Here is a 22,454-nt window from a genome sequence, read left to right as displayed (position 1 = left end):
CAGGATCCAAGAACCGATGTCGGGTGCTCTACAATGCTGCAGCCAACTCATTCCTGCGGTTTCCGCCATGGGGTGCCGGATGATTATGCAGAGTTCTTGCGTTGGAAAGTGGCACAGGTAGAAATGCAACCAGTGCAAGGGCTGCGGAATTTTGTGCAGGCTGGACAACTTGCTCAGCCGCTGCTGCAGTCAGAGCATGCAGACCATCAGGGGCCGTCTGTGAACTTGCCTATACAAACACCATTGGTGCAAGTTCAAACCTACATTCCAGAGAATTCACAATTACCTGTGGTCCAGACGAGGATGCCAGAAAAACCTGCTGGGAAAAGAAAGAGGAAAGCAACACCTCCTCCTTCTGAACCATCATCTTCACCCTCTGATGACAGTGAGGACGATGAGTCGGGACCAGCCTCTGACAGAGATGATATCAGTCGTAGGTCTGACCCCCCTTCGGATGTGCCACCAAAACTATCCACCTCGCCAACTGAGGAATTGAAAGCTTACCATATCCTCATAAGGGACATCGCTGAAGCCCTGGGCATGGACGTAAGCTCTCCGGATGCGGACGTTGCTGACCCGGTCTATAATATGATGAAGCGGTCTAAGACTTCGCATCCTGTTGCCCTCACCATGATTCCTGGGATAGACAAGGCTGCGAAGGTGGCATGGGACTCAGTGGGGGTCGGGGCTCCGACTTCCAAGCGCATTGAAAATTTGTATAGGGTGACTGAAGGAGAGAACTCTTACCTGTTACGTCATCCTATACCGAACTCCTTGGTTGTCAGTTGCGCTTCATCCACCAAGAGTGGACACCGTCATTCCACGCCTGCTGACAAAGAAGGGAGGAAAATGGACGTTATGGGTCGAAAGATCTATAGCACCTCCAGTTTAGCAATTCGTATTGCTAATTATGCGGCGTGTATGGCACGCTATAACCATTTACTTTGGGATGCGCTCTTACAGGATTCATCCTCTTTGTCTCCGGAGGACTTCCAATGGAGATTTAATGATGTGTACGAAAGAACAACGGCAATAACGCGCCAACAACTGAGCGCATTTAAACACTTGTCGGAGACGGAATCGAGAGCAATGGTGACGGCAGTGAGCTTGCGCAGGCATGCGTGGCTTCGCTCAGCAACCCTGCAGGCAGACATGAAGGAGAAAGTCGAGTCCTTGCCATTTGACGGCAAAGGTTTATTCCATGAGGACACGGACACGTCAATGGAGACGTTAAAAAAATCTAAATTCACTGCCCGCACCTTTATGGTGCCTTCGAGCAGTTCCAGCTCAACCGCAAGGAGCCGCACTTATTATCAGAGAAAGAGTGATGGGTATCGGGACCGCAAAGAATACCGAAGACAATTCAGACCTTACCAACGCGGTAAGGGCTTTAACCAAAAACAAAAAGGAAAAACAGCTCGTCAAGGCGACAAGGACGCTTCCAGCAAGAGCTTTTGACGGGACTGTTCGTCCACTGCATCAGTTTTGCAGCAGCCAATTAAGTCCAACGCTACAATCCAGGACCCACTACATCGGCCCTGTAGTTGCCAGGATCAACATCAAACTGGCAAGCCGTGCGCCAGCATGGCACAACATAACATCCGACCGGTGGGTACTGAGAATAGTGCAGACTGGATATGCGTTGGAGTTCGAGACAAGGCCTCCCTTCTCTGGACTGGTCTATACGCCGGCCACGGAGGTGTTGCGGGAGGAGGTCAAGGTGCTGCTGGAGAAACAGGCGATCACGCGGGTGCAATGGGCGAACAGACTGACCGGCTACTATTCCCGGTATTTTCAGATACCAAAGAGAGACGGTGGAATAAGAGCCATAATGGACCTGAGGGGGCTCAACCTCTTCATTCTGACCAGGAAATTCAGGATGGTGACGCTGCAGGGAATTCTGCCTCTGCTGGTGAACGAACAGTGGGCAGTTACTCTGGATCTCAAGGACGCTTATTTTCATATCGGGATACAGGAGAGTCACCGCAAGTTCCTCCGGTTTACAGTAGGGGCACAGATCTATCAATATGTGGTGCTTCCATTTGGACTTTCTACTGCGCCCAGAGTGTTCACAAAGGTGATGGCGGTGGTTGTAGCCCACCTGCGAACTCAGGGCTTGAGGCTGTATCCGTATTTAGACGATTGGCTCGTGGTGAGCCACGACAGGAGTTTACTGACCCGCCAAGTGCAGATGCTGCTAGCCTTGTTGGAGTGCCTCGGCATCAATGTGAATTGGAAGAAGTCGAGACTCGAACCCATGACTCGAGTGAACTTCATCGGAGCAGTGCTGGACTTGAAATTGGCCAGGGCGTTCTTACCTGCGGAAAGAATTACCCAAATGCACGAACTCATACGTCACTTTCAGAGGACTCCACGGCAGCCAGCGGTTCGAATCCAGCGGATGTTGGGTTTGATGGCATCATGCACCGCAACGGTGTCACACACGCGCCTCCGCATGCGCACATTGCAGCATTGGTTTCTCCACAACTTCCGACCCAATGTGGATGGCCAGAATATGCACTTGACACTACCACAACATGTCCTCGCCAGCCTGGGGTGGTGGCTAGACATGGACAATTTGGGCAAAGGAGTCGAGTTTGTGTCCAAGGAGCCCACCTCCCGGATAACGACAGATGCCTCGATGGCGGGCTGGGGTGCGCATTGCGCCAGCGTATGCGTGCAGGGGACATGGACCCAGTTGCAGAGACTTCAGCATATAAATTACTTGGAGCTATTGGCTGTGTTTCAGGGCCTAAGGGCATTCGAACCTATGATAAGGGGACGGTCAGTACAGCTGGAGTTGGACAACACGACGGTGATTGCCTACCTCAACCATCAAGGGGGGACAGTGTCACTGTCTCTTTGCCTACTTGCGAGAAAAATATGGGACTGGTGCATTCAACATTCAATTCACCCAGTGGCAATACATAGAAGACGGGGCTGTTATATCTTTTTCCCCCGCTGCCGTTAATGGGCCGTGTGGTTGCGCAGATATTGCGGGACCAAACGAAATGCATACTTCTGGCCCCATGGTGGCCACGCCAGCCGTGGTTTGCCACACTTCTGGGAATGTCTCATTCAGTGTTCCACAAGTTCCCCAGGGCTCCAAACCTGTTGCAAAGAGAACACGGAAAGGTGTTACACCCCGAGGTGCACTCTCTCAAGCTGACCGCTTGGAGAATCAACTATTAAACAACATCTTACTAAACAGTAGGCGTGCGTCGACAAGACGCAGTTATGCCTGCAAGTGGAACCGCTTCAAGAGTTATATGAGGGGGAAGAGTGTCACGCCATTGCGTGCGACCCCTCGGGATGTGCTACGTTACCTGACATCGCTCAAACTGAGTGGATTGGCGAATGTCTCCATTAAGCTGCATTTGGCTGCAATCTCGTCAAAGCACAGGGGATGGGATGGGTCCACGGTTTTCTCCCACCCGGAATGTAAGCGTTTCCTGAAAGGTGTAAATAACCTTTACCCTCCTGTGCGCAGCCCAATGGAGCAGTGGAGTCTGTCTTTAGTACTCTCCGCCCTAACAGAGGCACCCTTTGAGCCACTGGCGACTATTCCGCTAAAGTTTCTGACTTTGAAGGTGGCATTCTTGGTAGCCATTACATCGGCTAAGAGAGTGAGCGAGATGACGGCCCTGCGGATGGATAGACCCTACACTCAATTCTATCCACACAAGGTTGTGATGCGTCTCGATCCGAGATTCCTGCCAAAGGTGGTAACAGATTTCCACTTAAATCAAGACATAGTGCTGCCAACTTTTTTCAGTCGTCCAGAGACAGACTTAGAGAAGGCCCTCCACACGTTGGACGTGCGTAGATCACTCCTATACTATTTGGAGAGAACTCATGGCTTTAGGAAGAGTAAAAAGCTTTTTCTCTCCTTCCGGGGGCGTAGCAAGGGCCGTCCAATCTCTCGCCAGAGACTTGCTCACTGGCTAGTGGAACTGATTTTCCTCGCCTATAAAAGCCAGAAGATAACACCGCCAAAGATGGTTCGGGCTCACTCTACTAGGGCCTACGCAACGTCTGCGGCACATCTGTCAGGCATTAAAATGGCAGATGTCTGCCTGGCGGCGACATGGTCATCGCATCTACCATTCGTGAAGCATTATGCTTTGGATCTGCGGATGGCTAGGGAGGCGAATTTTGGAAGATCAGTGTTGAAACGTGTCTTGGCATAGCTGGGGGTCATCTGCACCCGCCTCCTTATGGGGTAGCTTGCTAAACACCCAGTTCTTATGGATACAATGGATCACAATCCAGATAAACAGGTTGCTTACCTGTAACTTATGATCTGGATGTGATCCGTTGTATTCATAAGTCCCTCCCAGCCGGCCCCGCTGCAGAATGCCTGGACTAGTGGATGCTGGTGTGCGGATCGTCATTTATATGGCGGTCTGCGAGAAATCTGAAGGAGAGGCGCCCCAACCGTCGATTCTAACGGAAGCTGCAAGGCACGTGCAGACGGGCGGGGCGCAAAGAGGAGCTAGCTAGTCAGCCCGGGAGGTCCCTGCGCAGGCGCAGAAACCCAGTTCTTATGAATACAACGGATCACATCCAGATCATAAGTTACAGGTAAGCAACCTGTTTTTATGTCATTATCTTGGAATGGAGCTGTACCTCTGTGGTAGAGCATCTGCTTTGCATGCAGAAGGCCTAGGTTCAATCTCTGCCATCTACAGTCAAAAGGATCTCAAGGGGAGGGGCTAGGACTGGGACCATTGCTCAGGGTGGGACTATAGCTCAGTGGTAGACAATCTGCTGTGCATGCAGAAGGTCCCAGGTTCAATCCTTGGCAGCATCTCCAGGTAGGGCTGGGAAGACCCCTGCCAGAAACCCTGGAGAGCGGCTGTCAGTCAGTGTAGACCAGGGATTCTCAATGTTTGGTTCTCAGATGTTATTGGACATCAGTTCCTATAATCCCTAACCAAAGGCCACTGGGGCTGGGGATTATGGGAGTTGAAGTCCAATAACATCTGGTGACCCAATGTTGAGAATCCCTGGTGTAGACAATATTGAGATAGATGGACCAGTGGCCTGAGGAGGCAGCTTCATATGGATAAGGAAGATCTCCTGCTGTAGGTCTATGCCCTTCTGCTGTGCCTCTGCATGACTAAGGTTTATGTTTCAGTTTGAAGGACAAGAAATTTCTCTGGATCCTCGAATGGGCATTTTTATCACCATGAATCCTGGCTACGCAGGCCGTACTGAGCTCCCTGAATCTGTAAAGGCTCTGTTCAGGCCTGTGGTTGTGATTGTGCCGGATCTCCAGCAAATCTGTGAAATCATGCTGTTTTCGGAGGGGTTTCTTCTCGCAAAGGTAGGTAAATGTCAGCACCAAGGACTACACACACACGCACACACACATTGCTTGATTATTTAACACTTCGGTTGGCAGCTAAATGTGAGAACTGAGTCCACTGGAAAGCCATACTCGGGCTAATGTGAAGTGAAAAGCAAGTTCTGTCTGTGATGCTGAATCTACAACAGCTCATTCACACTTACTGCACAGTCATACTTACTACACAGATGTGTAAATCAGTCCAAAGTGTACACAAAGAAGCTCTAACTTAAATTGGTCTGGTTTTCCAAAAGCTTTTTGGTTTTTTTGTTTTTCCCCCATGCTCCATTTTGTCCACCAGACTCTGGCCAAAAAGATGACGGTGCTCTACAAACTGGCAAGAGAACAGCTTTCTAAACAGCATCACTATGATTTTGGACTTCGGGCTCTGAAGTCGGTATTGGTGATGGCCGGAGAGCTTAAAAGAGGCTCAGCAGAGCTTAATGAGGTAAACTTATCCCGATGCATTACTCTGCAATTGCAGAAAACAGGAAAACTGTGGTTCTCCATCCTTGGAGGATAGTATCCTTTGATGAGTTACTCTTCCCACTGGCTCCAATAGGCAGGACTAATACCAATTAAGAATCTTTAGGAATAAGCGCCTTCCCCCAGTTTCGGTCCTGCCTAGCTCTAGCTTGTAGTTCAGTGGTAGAGCCTCTGTTTTGTATGCAGAACACCCCAGTTTTAATCCCTGACATCTCCAAGTTAGGGCTGGAAAAGACATTTATCTGAAACCTTGTAGAGGCTCTACCAGTCAGAGTAGACAATACTGAACTAAATAGACCAATGTTCTTGCTTGGTAGAAGGCAACTTCCCACATACCTACCCAAAATCTGTCTAGGCCTCATGTTTGATTCAGTGCAAACAGCCTGAGTCTAAAGACCTGAGTCTGATGGAAGTCATGAGAGATTACATTCTAAGATGTCTGGAAAAATTAAAAACTAATAAATCGCCAGGGCCAGATGGCATCCATCTGAGAGTCCTTAAAGAACTCAAATGTGAAATTGCCGACCTCCTTGCAAAAATATATAACTTATCCCTACAATCAGCCTCTGTACCTGAGGACTGGAAATTAGCCAGTGCAACACCAATTTTTAAAAAAGGGATCCAGGAGGATCCGAGAAATTACAGGCCAGTTAGCTTAATGTTTGGCCCGGCAAATTGATGGAAAGCATTCTTAAAGATAAAATTGAGCAGGTCCTGCTGACAGAGAACCAGCATGGCTTCTGCAAAGACAAATCTTGCCTCACCAAACTTTTGGAGTTCTTTGAGAGTGTCAACAGGCACATGGATAAAGGTGATCCGGTTGACATAGTATACTTGGACTTTCAAAAAGCATTTGACAAAGTTCCTCATCAAAGACTCTTGAGAAAACCTAGCAGTCATGGGATAAGGGGACAGGTTCATGTGCGGATTAGGGGTGTGCACAAAAACGCTTTGCCCGGTTTGGTTCTAGTCTGAACTGGTTTTGTGCACTCCTGAAACGCCCTGCCCCCAGTCCAGGATTCAAAATCTAGATAGATAGATAGATAGATAGATAGATAGATAGAAAGATATAAAAACTCACTGTCTGGGTTAACTCTGCTGCCTCCAGGGGGGTTCTGCCATGGCTTCAGGGGGTCTCTAAAGCTTCTCCTCTCAACGCTGGCCTCATCCTGGTCTTTACAGGGCCGATTTAGCCCGTTTTCAGGCCTTTCCTGCCCTCTTCTGGCTCACGGTGGCCATTTTGTTGGCTGCTGCGCATGCATATAAGCTATTTGCATGCCTACGACATGTGGCCCCCCAAAACGGGCCGAACCAGCCCCATAAAGACCTGGGGGAGGCCAGCGGGGGGTGGGGAGAGGAAGCTTTAGAGACACCCCACTGCAGCCATGGCAGCACCCCCTGGAAGCAACCCGGAAATATTTTAGATTTTGAACCCCAGACTGGCCCAAAGTTGAGCTGAACCAGGCTCATGGAGGACAGGTCTATCAATGTCTACTAGTCTGAGGGCTATAGGCCACCTCCAGCCTCAGAGGCAAGATGCGTCTATCCCAGTTGCAAGGGAGCAACAGCAGAAGAAAGGGCAGGCCCTCAGCTCTTCCCTAGATGGGCCTTGGGCCTGATCCAGCAGGGCTGTTCTTATGTTCACCTGATCATCCTCTGCTTTGTCCTAGGATGTGGTCCTGATGAGAGCTCTGCGAGATATGAACCTCCCCAAGTTTGTATTTGAAGATGTGCCTCTTTTTCTTGGCCTCATCTCTGACCTGTTTCCTGGACTTGATTGCCCTCGAGTGCGTTACCCTAGGTTTAATGATGCTGTGGAACAGGTGCTGGAAGAAGGAGGCTACATAGTTCTCCCAGTTCAGGTACTGCTCAATAGAGTAATTATTTCTGCCTGCTGCTAGGCATAATAATGGGACCATAGCTCAGTGACAAGACACCTGCCTTGCATGCAGAAGGTCCCAGGTTCAATTCCTGGCAGCATCTCTAGGTAGGCCTGGGACAGACTCTTGCCTGAAAACCGTGGGGAGCCACTGCCAGTTAGTAAAGGCAATACTGAGCTAGATGAACCAATGATCTGATGCAGTATAAGGCAGCTTCCTAGCTAAAGGTATAATGGCTGCTAGTCATAATGTCTATGTGGAATCTCCAAGTTCAGTGTTCAGGTGAATACCAGTTGCTGGGGAGCAACAGCAGGAGATGAGTTCATGATGAGTTTGTGGGCTTACCAGAGGCATCTGATTGGCCACTGTGGGAATGGGAAAAAAAGATGCTGGAGTAGATGAATCTCTGTTCGTATCCCATGGGGCTTTTATGATTTTCCATTTTCCCTCAAAAAAATGTATTCTGTGCCTGTGTAGTAGCCCCGTGGAATAATTCCAAAGCTTTATGAGGCATTCTTCGGCTCTTTATTTTTGGCGGGAGAGCACCTTCTCCTCAGTTCCTTCTTGACTGCCGCGCCTCTTGCATCACGAAGGATTCGTTCCATTCGATTCCCAATTCCTGTATATTTTTAAACTCATTTTATTATTCTGGCTTTGAGCTTCGGACTGTTTTTTGACCACTCTTTCGGCTGTTGATCCAAACTTGTTTTTATCGGTGAAATTCCTGGCTTTCTGACTTGAACTTGGCTTAAGGTTTCTCCTTCTTCTTTGAATAAAGTCTCTGAACAAATTCATTAAATTGAGGAAATTCAGGATGATATTTATTATTTATTTTATTTCACATTTATTTTATTGCACAATTTTATTTCACATATTTCACATTTTACATTGGTGAAATTTTATAAGGCATCCTTCCTTTTCTAACGAAGAATGGTTTGTGATTCTGGACCTCAAAGATGCCTACTTCCATGTGGGAATAAGGCCGAAACACCAGATTGAGATTCACTCTGGGCTCAAGAGCCTTTCAGTACAAGGTCCTTCCATTTGGGCTGTCAACAGCACCATGTGTCTTCACGAAATGTAGGAGTCAATAACAGTGCACCTGAGGTCATGGGGCATTTCAATATATCCCTACTTTGACGACTGGTTGATCGCCTGTGAGAGCAAGGACTCCCTGGTCACTCATATTCATTACACCCTAGACCTCCTAGTAAACCTAGGAAGAAAGTCAGCGGGGGAAAAGGAAAGCTAGAACTACAAAAGCAGATTCCATTCATAGGAACAATAGTGGACACAGAGACAAAGAGAGCATACCTCCCAGAGGACAGGAAACTGTGAATACTTAAAATGATCTCCACCTTCAATCTCAACCCAAAGCAGAGAACACACGCCGTGCAGAGACTGTTAGGATTGATTGCCTCTTGTACAGCCACTGTCATACATGCAAGGATAAGATTTCTTCTTTACTACATGGATAGAACAAATCCATTCAGGAAGACTAATAAGCTGGTCATCTCTATAAGAGATACATAAGAGGTCAACACGTATCAAGACAGAGACTATCTCATTGGCTTGAGGAACTAATGCTCATATTTTATAAGCAAGGGGTCAAGCCTCCCTCTAAAGTGGAGGCACATTCCACTAGAGCTATGGCCATGTCGGCAACCCACATGTCGGGCATCAGCCTGACAGACATTTGCAAGGCAGCTATGTGGTCCTCAGACCTTCCTTTTGTTAACACTATGCTGTGGACATCCACTCAGCAGCGGAGGCCAACGCTGGTCTGGAAATTCTTCAAAAGGTGCTGCCACCATATCCTGGCACCCACCACAATTCAGGTACACTCACTAATCACCAATTTTGTGAGGAAACATGGATCACCTCAAAGATAAACAGGTTGCTTGCCTGTAACATGTGATCTTTCTGCTGATTCATGTTCATTCACAACACTCGCCCAGCCTACCCTGCTGCTAGGATATCTCCACAGTAATAGTGACTTACCTGACTTCCTGGACCTCATCCATCAACACTCTTTACTAATTGCAGTGGCTGATCAAGAACTGAGGAGAAAGCATTCTCCCACTGAAAATAACGGTTGTGCCATGCATGTGATTCAGTGAAGACGATGAGCACCTTGTGGAGTTTTGGAATTCTTCCATGGGGCTACTGTGCAGGCACAGAATCCATTTTGTGAGTAAATATGGATCATCAGAAAGATAACCTGTTACACGTAAGCAACCTGTTTTTCTATGTCAGGTGGATAAAGTCGTCCAAATGTACGAAACGATGCTGACTCGTCATACAACAATGGTTGTTGGACCAACAGGAGGTGGCAAATCTGTGGTCATCAATACCTTGTGTCATGCTCAGACAAAGTAAGGACAGTTTATAAATTCGAACAATTGTACACTTGGAATTGCTAGACACTTGGAATATTGCTCCCCCTGCTAACTTGGCAAAGAAGCACCTTTTAATGTGGTGATTCTCTTTATTTAGCAGGGGGAGAGTAACTGGCCCTACTCACCCCCAGCATAGTATCCCTCCATTGACTATTGCTGGTGTCTGTCTTATGTTTCTTTTTAGATTGTGAGCCCTTTGGGGACAGGGATCCATCTTATTTATTTATTATTTCTCTGTGTAAACCGCCCTGAGCCATTTTTTGATGGGTGGCATCGAAATAAATAAATAAATAAATAAATAAATAAATAAAATTATTCTGCTGTTGTTTGGTATGTGAGTGTCTCTCCAGAAAGACAGGAGATTGAGAAAACATAGCCTTGTTTTCCTGATCATCATATTAAACTGTCCAAGACAGACAGGAGAAAGAATGCCAAACCTTAATGTTCTGACCTTAATAAAAGGTCAGAAGGGCCAGAGGCAGGAGACAGCCCAATATAGACAGGCAGGTGGTTGGGTCTGAAAGGCAGCAGTACTAGCAAGTTGAGACAAGGCTTCAGGGGTCTTGTTCAGACTGGGGAGCCAAGCCTGAGGCTGCTGCCATATAAGGCCACTAGACTCCCTATTGGCTCTCCTAATCACCTGATCTGGCTGGGCTGACAAGCTGCAGTATACCTTCTATCCATGATTAGGATGGCGCTGTGGAGCAGCCAGGGCAAGGCTAGCAGTTTCCTCCACTTTCCTCTGCTTGCTAGAGGAAAGTGCCTGTAGGTTGCCTGGGTGCTGCAAAGAGTAACGTGTCTGGGCTCTGGTTTGAATCTGCTGGCTCCTTAACATTTGCCTTCATGAATTTTACTGCAATGTATTATGTTACTGTTGTTCTAACATAACATAATGTAACTTGTGTTGACTGCATCTTTGATGTTGAATTAGGCTAGGATTACTGACCAAGCTTTACACACTGAACCCCAAAGCCATGAGTGTCATCGAGCTATACGGTATCCTAGATCCCACCACCCGAGACTGGACCGATGGCGTGTTATCCAACATCTTCAGGGAAATCAATAAACCCACTGATAAAAAAGAGAGAAGGTAATATCCTAAAAGATTAGATTCACAGGGCCCCCAAATGGTGGTGTTTCCCCCCACCGAAGTCACCTTCTTTCACGTCCCATATCAATTTCCTTTGATCTAACACTGGTGCAGATAGCATTGAATTTGATTAAAATTACTTTGGGGAGGAATCCTTGTCTGAATGCCTGCTCTCCAATTGGTGTGCCACAGGTACATTTTATTTGATGGAGATGTTGATGCTCTCTGGGTTGAAAACATGAATTCTGTGATGGATGATAACAAGCTGTTGACACTGGCAAACGGAGAGCGGATCAGACTCCAAACTCACTGCGCTCTTTTGTTTGAGGTAAGGACACCGCATGGCAGATACGGAAACAAACTGTCTGAATTCTGATGCCCTGGAATTTAGTCTTATGGGAATGTTTTCTGCTGGTATAGGAGGTCACTCATCATGGGTTATCCCGCCCACTTGCTCCAGAAGGCAGGAAATAAGTTATTGAAGGAGACCCTTAACTTGCCCTCAAGGGGCAGTCGCTTCCAGTCTTGTTTCCTGCCTTCGCTGCAGTTGGTCAGATAGCTTTAGCCCGGGACAGATTTGACCCCTATGTCCAGAAACCCCACAAAGCATGGGAGTGTTCTACTAGCTATTTGGCATCTATTGGACATAGGAGCCGCCCCCCCGCTCCCGTCCCTGATCAACATGGGATATGATCAGGCAAAAGCTATCATCAAACAGCGCATCACAGACACTGAGCGTCAAGCGGATCTCAGCAGTGTCCCAAAGTTTTTGTATAAGTGAGGAGCTTAGATATATAGCCTCTCCGGCAGCATACCTTTCTCAACTGGAGGCCCCAAACTACAGAAGGGCATTCACTCTGGCCCGCTGCCATGGCCTCCCCTCAGCAGTAATAGAGGGACGATACAGAAAGATCCCGTACGCATAGCCATTATGCCCCTGCGGCTCAGAGCAAATCGAAACCACTGAGCATGTCCTTTTATACTGCCTGTTCTACAGAGACATTCGTGCCGCCCTTATTTCTCCACTGTTGAACAAGCTTCTGGGACGTACGAACCACTTCTATACTGAGTTGCTGCTCTCTGACTCTAAACCCCGCCCCCCCCACCACCACAAAGATTGTTGCCAAGTTCTGTGTGGCTGCGATTGGCATCCAGCGAAAGATGATAGCTGATGGGCTCCCCTAATTTGAATCCTGTCAACACTTGCCTCCATTTTCCTCATACCTTATTAATTGTGCCATGGCAATGCATGTTTTATTAGATCAATGCAGTGTAACTTCACCACTTAGCGTATTTTAGTGTATTTTATCATTCAGTGTAATTCCGTGTAACTCTACCATTTTTAGTAATAGTCCAACTTATGGTAACCATTATAGTTTTAACCATTTCTAATTTTAATTCTAGCATTTTACCACATATGAAATCATTTCCAGCTATATTATTTAAATTCCCCTTCTACCTTTTCTGTGCATTTTATCATGGAAAAGTATTTTTAGCAGTTATAGTCTTTTAGTAGCTTGTCTCCTTTTCCAAAAATTGTAATTATTTTAAGTTTTAGCCTTTTTATAATAGCTGTCATCATATTTGCAATCACCTCTGTTAACATGTAACCTTTCTCCAGTATTACCTTCTCTTAGTGTGTGACTTTATGCTGGTTTCATTTACATTTATATCCCGCTCTTCCTCCAAGGAGGTGTACATAGTTAAGTTTCTCCTCACAACAGCCCTGTGGGGTAGGTTAGGCTGAGAGATGTGTGACTGGCCCAGAGTCACCCAGCAAGTCTCATGGCTGAATGGGGATTTGAACTCGGGTCTCCCCGGTCTTAGACCAACACTCTAACTACAACACCACACTGGCTATTATTGCATATTTTATTTTATTTGTAACCTAACCATATTTGTCACCTGCTCTTCCTCTGAAGAGCTCAGAGTGCACTGAGCATGGGCCCAGATGTTCCTCCCATCCACGCAGCTTCTGGGGCTCAACCTGTTTAGCTGCATGGTCAGGCCTCAGTAAGGATCAGATCAGAAAGCTTGTAAGGACTTGGCTTTTTACCCAGGCTTTTACATAACCTTTTTTACTGCTGCTTCTGTGTGTTTTTATCTGTTGTATTGTTTTTATGCCTGTATATTATATTTTTTAGCTTGATGTTTTTATTGCCTTTTTACTGTATATTTTAACTTTTCTGAACCGCCTTGGGGTTGTCTTTTAACGAAAGGCGGTATATAAATGTAACAATAAATAAATAAAATAAATAAAATTCTGGACTGAAGGGTTCTGGGATCTGGGTTTGTCTCAGAGCCAAATTACACTTTATGTGGAATGCAGAGTTTGACCCTGTGTTGTTTTCATAATTATTATTTATCCAGATAGCAGCCACTGGGTGTATATGTGATTATGACTGGGGCACCAGCACATGTGGGGATGGGGCGGTATCTCCCCCCACAAAGCAACAGGGCTTTCACAGAGCCTTTTGTTGCGAAGGGCATCAGTACCTAGAAATACATACTAGGGTTTCTTTGAATTTATTGTGAAGTTTTTATACCTCCTTTCATGAAAACAATTTCAAGGTGGTTTACCAAACATTTTAAACCATATACGACTATAACATTACACAATAAAAATATTAATTTTTTATTGTGTAAAAATGGTAGCAAAGAACTTCTCTTAAATGTGCAGATTTCCTTTCTAGGTTGGAGACTTACAGTATGCCTCACCTGCGACTGTATCACGCTGTGGGATGGTCTTTGTCGACCCCAAGAACTTGAAATACAGACCTTATTGGGAGAAATGGACACAGCAACGGAGCAGCAAGGTAAAAAGAGCCACTTAGGCTGACTTGGAGAAGCTTGTCTGAAATATGTGTGATTTATTCTTCGATATGTCCAGACGAGCTCATGTTTACTTGTGCAGTCCATATTCATTCATGTGACCTCTCTATTAGCATCCCAGCTCTAAGGATGCCTTGTATACATTGGTTTCTCATTACCCTTGTGCAATTTATACCCTTTGCTTTAGGGAAGGGAATTTACCCATTTAGTTTTGTTCTGTTTCTCAGCAAGAGCAACAACTGTTAAATCGACTCTTTGACAAATACGTACCCTACTTGATTGACATGATTGTAGAGGGAATTGTTGACGGGCGACAAGGGCAGAAGCTGAAGACCATCGTTCCGCAGACAGATCTAAATATGGTAAGGAGTTGCCTTTTTATTAACTGAGCACCTTTACAGAAGAGGCATTGAACTTCAGGCATTGAGCAGATCAGGAGGCTCCAAAGATCAGTCATGTGATTGAGGAGAACTTACAAGGACAAAAGAAAAGTTTCAGAATTTCTAGAGCCAGGACTGAGTTTGGGAAGAGTTAAAGAGTTAGGAATGAGATTTGAGGGAAGATTCCAAGGCGTGGTTCAATGAGAAAAATTCTGTCTTTCACAGAATCTGAGCAAAGAGGAAGTGCTGAGCTCAGTCTGGGAAGCATTCCCTAAGGATCCCTGTGTTCAGCCCCAAAATCTTAGACCCTGTTGGGAGCTTTCCTTCATCAGTTTCCCCATTCATCTCTCAATGCTGAGACTTGAAAGGAGGTTCTTCTTTGGTGTTGAACCTCAATGGCCATATGAAAACACAAAGTACTGAGTACTTTTTCCTAATCCCATTACTCTTAGAGTACTCTTAGACTGAGACTACTTGGATCTGAGAGAGTGGGATGCTCAGGAAGTGAGTTTGGTGCCATCGAAGCAACTTCCAAGTCCTTCCTCGGCAAAACATTCAGTGCTCCTTTCTGCGGCATACCCCCTTTACTACTTAACACAACTCAGAACAGCATATCTGGAGAATAAGAATACCCCCAACGTACATGCATGACGGTGGTCATTATTGTTTTGTTATCTTGCATAATAGGTGACACAGTTAACTATGATGCTGGACTCCCTCCTGGAGCATGAGATTGATGACCCAGATGTACTTGAGTGCTACTTCCTGGAAGCTTTGTATTCCTCCCTGGGAGCCTGCCTCCTTGAATCTGGAAGATCAAAATTTGACGATTTCATTAAACGTCTCTCCTCTATGTCAACTGTGAATGATGAGATGACTCTGGCTAAACCAGGAGAGCTACCAGGTAGTGCTACTGACAAGCTGGTATGACACGGTTTGTTTTGGAAGAAACTCCTCCAGTTCCACCGACCTCTTAAAGTCGAGCACAAGTGCTCCATGCTGTACTAACTGTACATGTACATGCTGTATATACACCCTGCTAACTGAGCAGAGAGGCACCTTTTGGGATGGCCCTATCCATCCCCAGCACAACAGCCCCCCAGTGGCTGTTGCTGGTGTCTATCTTAGGTTTCTTTTTTGGATTGTGAGCCCTTTGGGGACAGGGAACCATTTTGTTTATTTATTTATATTGGGAACTTTTGTTGAAAAGCGGCATATAAATATTTGTCGTATTTGTCATTGTCATATGATGGAAATCTGTGACTGGATCTCTCATCATTTTTACCTTTCCTTCAGGGTAGCTGTGGGGGCTGTTAATTTGATTCGGGATCAAGCACTGAAGAAGGGCAGGTCAGGCTTTAGAGTAGTCAGAAGAAAGGGCCAGAAACGAGTCCAGGTCAGGCTGAAGTTGAGTCTGTAGCAGTGAGCAGAACTCAGTGGGGCCAGAGGAAGATCACGCCAATTCAAAGTGTTGCAGACTGACAGATTTTGAAAGAGGTCAGGCCTTGGGAGGCAAAGCAAGGCACAGGAATCTGTATGATTATGCTGGTGACAGGTTGCTGGTGGCTCCCCAGTTCTCCTGGTCTGGCTGGGTTGATAAGTTTCAGTACTCTCTCTGGCCATTACCTGGGTGGCACTGCACCACAACAAAGACCAGGCCAATTGCTGCCTCTGTCTGAGAACTGCCTTCGTAGCACAAGGAGTAAGGTGTTTGAATCCTTCTGCCAGATTCCCTGGTTCTGTACCCCTGGACCGAATACAGCATGTTCAGTGCTTTACCCCTGTGCAGTTTTCCTGATCTAAATCACCCCATCCCAACGCTGCTTAGTATTAGCCTCTGAGGGGCAATTTAGATCAGGAAAGTAGCACAATGAAAGAGGATTAAATGTCTCCCCCCAAAGAATTAGAATCCTCTTGCATCTGCTGTGAAGTAAAGATGTTGAGAGATCTGATTATGGGTCATCTTTTTGGCCCTTACAGCCTCATGCTAACATAGGTCTTTCTAGCCTGACATTGTCTGTTTTGACTGGCAGTGGCTCTCCAGGGCCTCAGGCAGGGGTCTCTCCTATCATCTGCTTCCTCATCCTTTTATCTAGACATGCTGGAGATCAAACCTGCAACTTTCTACATGCAAAGCATACCTGATCTGTCTCCTGAAACATCATACTTCTCATCCTGCACTGAATGCCCTCTCTTTCCCATACGAGGGACATGTGCATCTAGTAATCTCTAATATTTGACCATTAGTATCTTGCCAAGGTATCTTTTATCATTTACAGGACAGCTTCCAACTATATATGACTTCCACTTTGATGAGAAGGTGAAGAAGTGGGTGCCTTGGAGCAAATTGGTCCAGGAATATGTTCACTTGCCCCAAGTGAAATTTATTGACATTCTGGGTGAGTGTGAATTAAGCTGGCATAATTTGGTGGGAGTAATTAATCACTCTAATTAAATCAATTAAAGCTTGCAAACCTCTCTCTATAATTTCCAAAATGAGGTGTCTGGGAATATTGGCTTTTTGATCTCTGGGATGCTGCAATGGTTAGGTGACTTTTTGGTTAGGGTGTGGAATTAATGGTGACCTGGGCACAATTGATTCTGTCTCTGTGCTCTCCATTGAACTGTACTCCATGCCTTTTGGACCCATGCACATCTCTCATTATTAAATGCGTGCTCCTATCTGTTTTTGTTGCTTTGCAAATTAATCTTTCCCCCACTTTTAGTTCCGACAGTGGACACAACCCGCACAACCTGGCTGCTGGGACAGATGGTGAAAATCAAACACCCTGTTGTTCTGGTTGGAGAATCTGGTACTTCGAAGACGGCAACAACACAGAACTTTCTCAAAAAATTAAATCCAGACATAAATGTAAGGGGCCAGATTTTATAACGTTAGGCTATGCCATTTTATTTTTCAGCCATCATTCTGTATCCTGGTGCTGGCTTTCATTGTGGCATGTACATTGTATATACTGCTGTATGTAACAAGGAATGGGCATAGGAAATAGATCCTTTGTTCCACCCAAGTAAACAGGTTCCTAAAATAAAAATGTTAGGTGCTCTTCCTTTGTTTCTCTTCAGCTTTGGATGCTACTAATTCCATTTGGTCTTTCTAGAAAGTGCTAATTTTGCTCATTGGTAAAACAAGGTATCCAGAGGCCTGTCAGCTTGGAGACAGAATAGTGTCTGGACCATTTTGTGATAATGGTCAAATAGCCACATCAAAAAACAACTTTTAAATGTGTGTGTGTGTGGTTTTTTCTAAACAAATACGGATATGCTCTCCCACAATCAGAGAAAATGGCAACAATCCAAATTTTGAATTATCATCCTCTACCCAGAGGAGAGATCTAGAAATATAACGAATTGTCTCTTTGGGACATGGTATCTATTTTCTTATTTCTTTTGCTATGTAAACCATTTTGAGGACCTTTTGTTGAAAAGTGAATATAAATATCGTTAATAACTGTTCAGATCCATTGGCTTGTTTCCACACTGCTAGGCAGGAAGTAATTTGTTAACAAGCCTTCAGTCTGAAATTAGGCATTTCTTCTCTTTGTTAGCTACTGCTCATCATCAACTTTTCCTCTCGCACAACTTCGATGGATATTCAAAGAAATTTAGAAGCCAATGTAGAGAAACGAACGAAAGAGACCTATGGGCCTCCGATGGGAAAGCGCCTCCTTGTCTTCATGGATGATATGAACATGCCCAGAGTAAGGAATTAACATGTTTGCCAGAAAATACAGAGAGTGTATTTTTCTGGAGCAAGAACAGGACTGGCTTGATAAAGGGAACATGATGAATCCTATTCCTCTAGACTAGGGGTGCTCAACTTCGCTCCTCCTGATGTTGGCTTACAACTCGCATAATCCCAGGCTACTGGCCACTGTGCCTGGGGATTACGGGAGTTGTAGTCCAAATACAGCTGGGGGGGTCAAGGTTGAGCAGGCCTGCTCTAGAGAGAATTTATGTGCATGCAAACATCTGAAGAATATGAGGATTACTTTGATCCATCTAGTCCAACACTATCATCAAAGTGGCATGACATATTCTGCAGGAAGCTGCCAGGCAGGGCTGATGGACTAGTCAAGTCTGTCTGTCTTCAGCATCTAGCAATCAGAGGTTCACTCTCTGGAATCATAAGGCTCCGTTTGGCCTGTCATGGCTAAATCAGTTGATAGACTTAACTTCATTAATGTATCTAACCTTAAAAAAACAAAGTAACTTCAGTCACCACATGTTCTTGTGATGACTACTTATTCCCATAAATCAATTGTGCATTGTTTGAATAGGTACTTCTTTCAGTATGTCCTGAATCTACCCTCAGTCAATGCCAGCTCCCAGGGGTGTAGCTAGGGGAGAGGGGGCCCGTGATCACCTCTCTGGCAGCCCCACAGAGTGAGGGAGATGAAGAAAATAGGGAGGGGTGGACCTGGGGGGGCCATGTTTTTTGAAGCCTTTCGCTCAATTATAGCTACACCCTGCCAGCTCCTCCCACTGAAAGAGCCCAGGCAGAAAGTCATTTGCATAGGCCCAGCTCCAAAGCAAGTGGGGAGAGGAACCCACTCTTGAATAACCTCCATCCACTGAATGAATATTAGCAGTGATCTTTGAGGATTACTAAGCAATGTACTTGTAGTCTTCTCTGCCCTCTTCAGAAACAGGTTCTTTTGGCAACTGAGATTTCTGGTTTTTTACTGTTACTTTTATAATTTAGTTTTAAATGGTATTGTTAATCTTCCTTTTACCAGTATTATGAACCTGTATTGAAAGAAATTTGTAGTGGTAGTAGTAGTAATAAATCTATTACAGCTATGTTTGCTTGTTCCTCTGCCCCCTCTCTAAGCATGTTGACTTCCTTGTTGTCCAAAGGTTGATGAATATGGGACCCAACAGCCCATTGCCCTACTGAAATTACTTTTAGAGAAAGGTGCCTTGTATGACCGTGGCAAGGAAATGACCTGCAAATTCCTGCGTGACCTTGGCTTCATGGCTGCCATGGGCAAAGCCGGGGGAGGCCGAAATGAAGTTGACCCCCGATTCATTTCACTCTTCAGTGTTTTCAACGTTCCTTTTCCCTCGGAGGTGTCCCTGCACTTGATTTACGCCTCCATTTTAAGAGGCCACCTTGCGGTAAATCCGAGTCCGAGTATATTTATATTTATGTATACATAGATTAAAATATTGTCGATAGACATGTACTTTCTCTTATAAAACTGCAGAATGCAAATGCTTTATTTTTTAAAAGTGCCCCTTTTCTGTCATGATTACATCTCTTCCTTCATAGATACCAAGTAATGAAGGATTAATGAGCCCAAATGCATTGCTGTCTTTGAATACAACAGGATTGTTCTGGAAGGGTAGGGATAATGGCTTGGGGGCTCAGTTCTTAGATTTAAAAGAACATTCTGTTATCTATACAAAAGCAACTGTTGATTACATCTATAAGTCATTGATGGGCATGCTACGATGTACTTCTCTATGTGAGATACGTAGAAGGTGCTTCTACCGTAAAAAGAATCCATGACTTTTTCTTGATGGGGAATGTCGCAAACAAAAATCAACATGAGGGAAAATATTTATTTAATCTCTTCTGGTTAAATTGTGCCTGCAGGTTTTTCATGAGTCTATAGCTGCAATTGCTGACAATTTGACAACTTGTACCTTGGCACTTTATGAAATGATTGTCCGTGACTTACCTCCGACTCCTTCAAAATTCCATTACATCTTTAATCTGCGGGATCTCTCCAGGGTTTACAATGGACTTGTGCAAACAACCCCGGATCGGTGAGTGTAAATGGACCTGGTGGATTGCTGCATTTCCCCCATTCTCTGCTGCTGGAGTCCAAGGACATCTCATGTGTGGGTTTTATGATCCCCATGTGACTCCAGAAGGCAGGACTAAACTAATTAGTATAGCTGTTTAAGACTGGGGGGAGCCAAACTTCCTCAGTTCTTTTAGTCCTGCAAGGCTCCAGGCAGCTCTTTCCCAACTCTCCGAGTTTTTTCCTTCCAGTCTTCCTCATATTTTGTTCCTTTCTCTCTCTCTCCCCCCTCTGCCTACCCCCCCTTCTGCCTCTGCCCTTTTCCCTCCCTACGCTGCATGGTAAGGGCTGGCAGGGTACTCCATGTAAGAGTACCAAGGGGGAAGTATCAGTTCGGCCTACTGGCAGCTGTAGGAGCAGCCGCAAACCTGCCTGGGAGGCTGCATTTGCCGGTGTGCTCAGCTGACCCCCACCGATCACCAGAATGTGCCGCGGCTGACTCTGCAAGTTCAGTTTCAAGAAATCCCAGCTGGAACTGTCATGCAGGATACAATTCATAGGGCTGATCTTCAATACGGCCTTGGTGAAGGTCTTCCTCCCGGACGCCCGCATAGATACTCTTGCAAGGCTGGCCGCCGTTTTTCTAGCCAGGGGCCTGCAGACTTTGCACTCAGTGCAGCACTTTTGGGGACGTATGGCTGCCACCATGTACCTGCTCCCTCAGGCGCGCCTTCGGATGCGTGTCATTCAGCAGTGGCTCTTGGACGTATTTGATCCCCTTCGGGATTCGACCTGTTTGGAGCACACACCTCCTCGGTGGGTGTGGGTGACTGCGACATGGTGGGCCGAGACTCGTCATCTGAACTTCAGCGCCCCTTTCCAGGCTCCCTAGCCACAATAAGCGCTTATGACTGATGTACTGGAGCTCGGTTGGGGGACTCACTTGGATGGGTTTCACCTGAGCAGCCATTGGTCACCCAGGGAGAGGGGCCAGCTGTCAAACTAACAAAACAAAACAAAAGGTCTCTCACCTCCTCCTCTGTGAGGATTGATTGTAGAAAAAACCCGGAACCAGCTGGTGCGAACACACAGGAAAAGATCTGCCAGGGATTGAGGAGAGGAGCCAACACTATGTGAACTGTCCATTTAATGCCCCGAATTAAACATCTTGCAAATCTGCTGTGAAGCAGATTTGCTCTTCAGATACCCCAAGGCATAAAGGCATGTGTGAATAACCTCCAGGTGTTTCTCTGATGCTAGCATGGCAACTCAGAAGTAGTTATTCCCAACTGGATTAAAGTGGGACAGATCAGTTGCAAGTTCTGAATTTGCAAAGACCTGTCAACTGAATCTCATTGGTTGCATTTTGCAAATTTGATCCAGTTTTTGTTTTAACCTAGGTTCCAGGCAGTCAGCCAGATGGTGAGAGTGTGGAGAAATGAGTGCCTGCGGGTTTTCCATGACAGACTGATTAATGAAACAGACAAAAAACTGGTTAGTTCTTTTCCTTTATTATGAATAACTTACTATTACTGTAATGTCATCAGCTCAAGACAACAAGGTTTCCGACATTTGCATTTCCTCTTGAAATGAAATTGTAGACTCAGTTGATGCCTCCTTTACTTGCAGCCCATGGATTGTGCAGTCATAGAAAGTTGTCCTAGTCATGGCCTTGGCTTTGCAGAACATGAGCGGCAAACATCTTGTGAACAAGGCCAGCTAGTCAGGCAGGAGTTATGGGGCCATCATTCCTTGCTAGAGCACATGCTCTGCATGCTAAAGGTCCCAGGTTCAATCCCTGGCAGCATCTCCAGGTATTGCTGGGAAAGGCCTCTGTCTGAAACCTTGGAGAGCCGCTTCCAGTCAGTGCAGACAATATTGAGTTTGATCAACCAATGATTCAGTAGAAAGCAGCTTTGTATGTTCATCATGAGCATCTGTAGCTCAGCGGTAGAGCATCTGCTTTGTATGTGGAAGGTTTCAGGTCCAACCCCTGGCATCTCCAGGTAGGGGTAAGAAAGACCATTGACTTAAAATCCTGGGTTGACTTGCTACTGACTTGCTTGGTGGACCAATAGCCTGATTGGTCTTGGTGGGACTAAGCTTGGTGAAGCAGCAGCACTTCTGCTGATGTAGTTTGGATGGGGAAGCCATAACAGTAGTTCCTAAACCACTTCATTTGTATCACACTTAGATACGGAGCCTCTCACTTCCATGCTACTCCCCAACATGCTCACCTGCCTCGCAGAAATATGAGTCTTGCAAA

At 45.8% G+C, this 22,454-nt stretch overlaps 1 protein-coding gene across 1 annotated transcript in view; it reads left to right on the top strand.

Moving 5' to 3' along the window:
* Positions 1-22,454, top strand: part of DNAH10 (dynein axonemal heavy chain 10) — an 87,363-nt gene that overhangs the window by 35,435 nt on the left and 29,474 nt on the right. The window contains exons 35-49 of the mRNA XM_053280219.1: positions 5,141-5,329; positions 5,652-5,798; positions 7,507-7,698; positions 9,973-10,091; positions 11,047-11,205; positions 11,398-11,533; positions 13,899-14,021; positions 14,265-14,399; positions 15,105-15,321; positions 16,697-16,816; positions 17,144-17,289; positions 17,984-18,136; positions 19,296-19,556; positions 20,038-20,210; positions 21,589-21,682. Coding sequence (XP_053136194.1) covers positions 5,141-5,329; positions 5,652-5,798; positions 7,507-7,698; positions 9,973-10,091; positions 11,047-11,205; positions 11,398-11,533; positions 13,899-14,021; positions 14,265-14,399; positions 15,105-15,321; positions 16,697-16,816; positions 17,144-17,289; positions 17,984-18,136; positions 19,296-19,556; positions 20,038-20,210; positions 21,589-21,682 — 2,364 coding nt within the window. The remainder of the gene's footprint in view (positions 1-5,140; positions 5,330-5,651; positions 5,799-7,506; positions 7,699-9,972; positions 10,092-11,046; positions 11,206-11,397; positions 11,534-13,898; positions 14,022-14,264; positions 14,400-15,104; positions 15,322-16,696; positions 16,817-17,143; positions 17,290-17,983; positions 18,137-19,295; positions 19,557-20,037; positions 20,211-21,588; positions 21,683-22,454) is intronic.

This window comes from Hemicordylus capensis, chromosome 15 (assembly GCF_027244095.1).
Source record: "Hemicordylus capensis ecotype Gifberg chromosome 15, rHemCap1.1.pri, whole genome shotgun sequence".
NCBI classification, from domain to species: Eukaryota; Metazoa; Chordata; class Lepidosauria; order Squamata; family Cordylidae; genus Hemicordylus; species Hemicordylus capensis.
The sequence above is the reverse complement of the archived record's forward strand: the minus strand, read 5'-3'. Positions and strand labels throughout refer to the sequence as shown.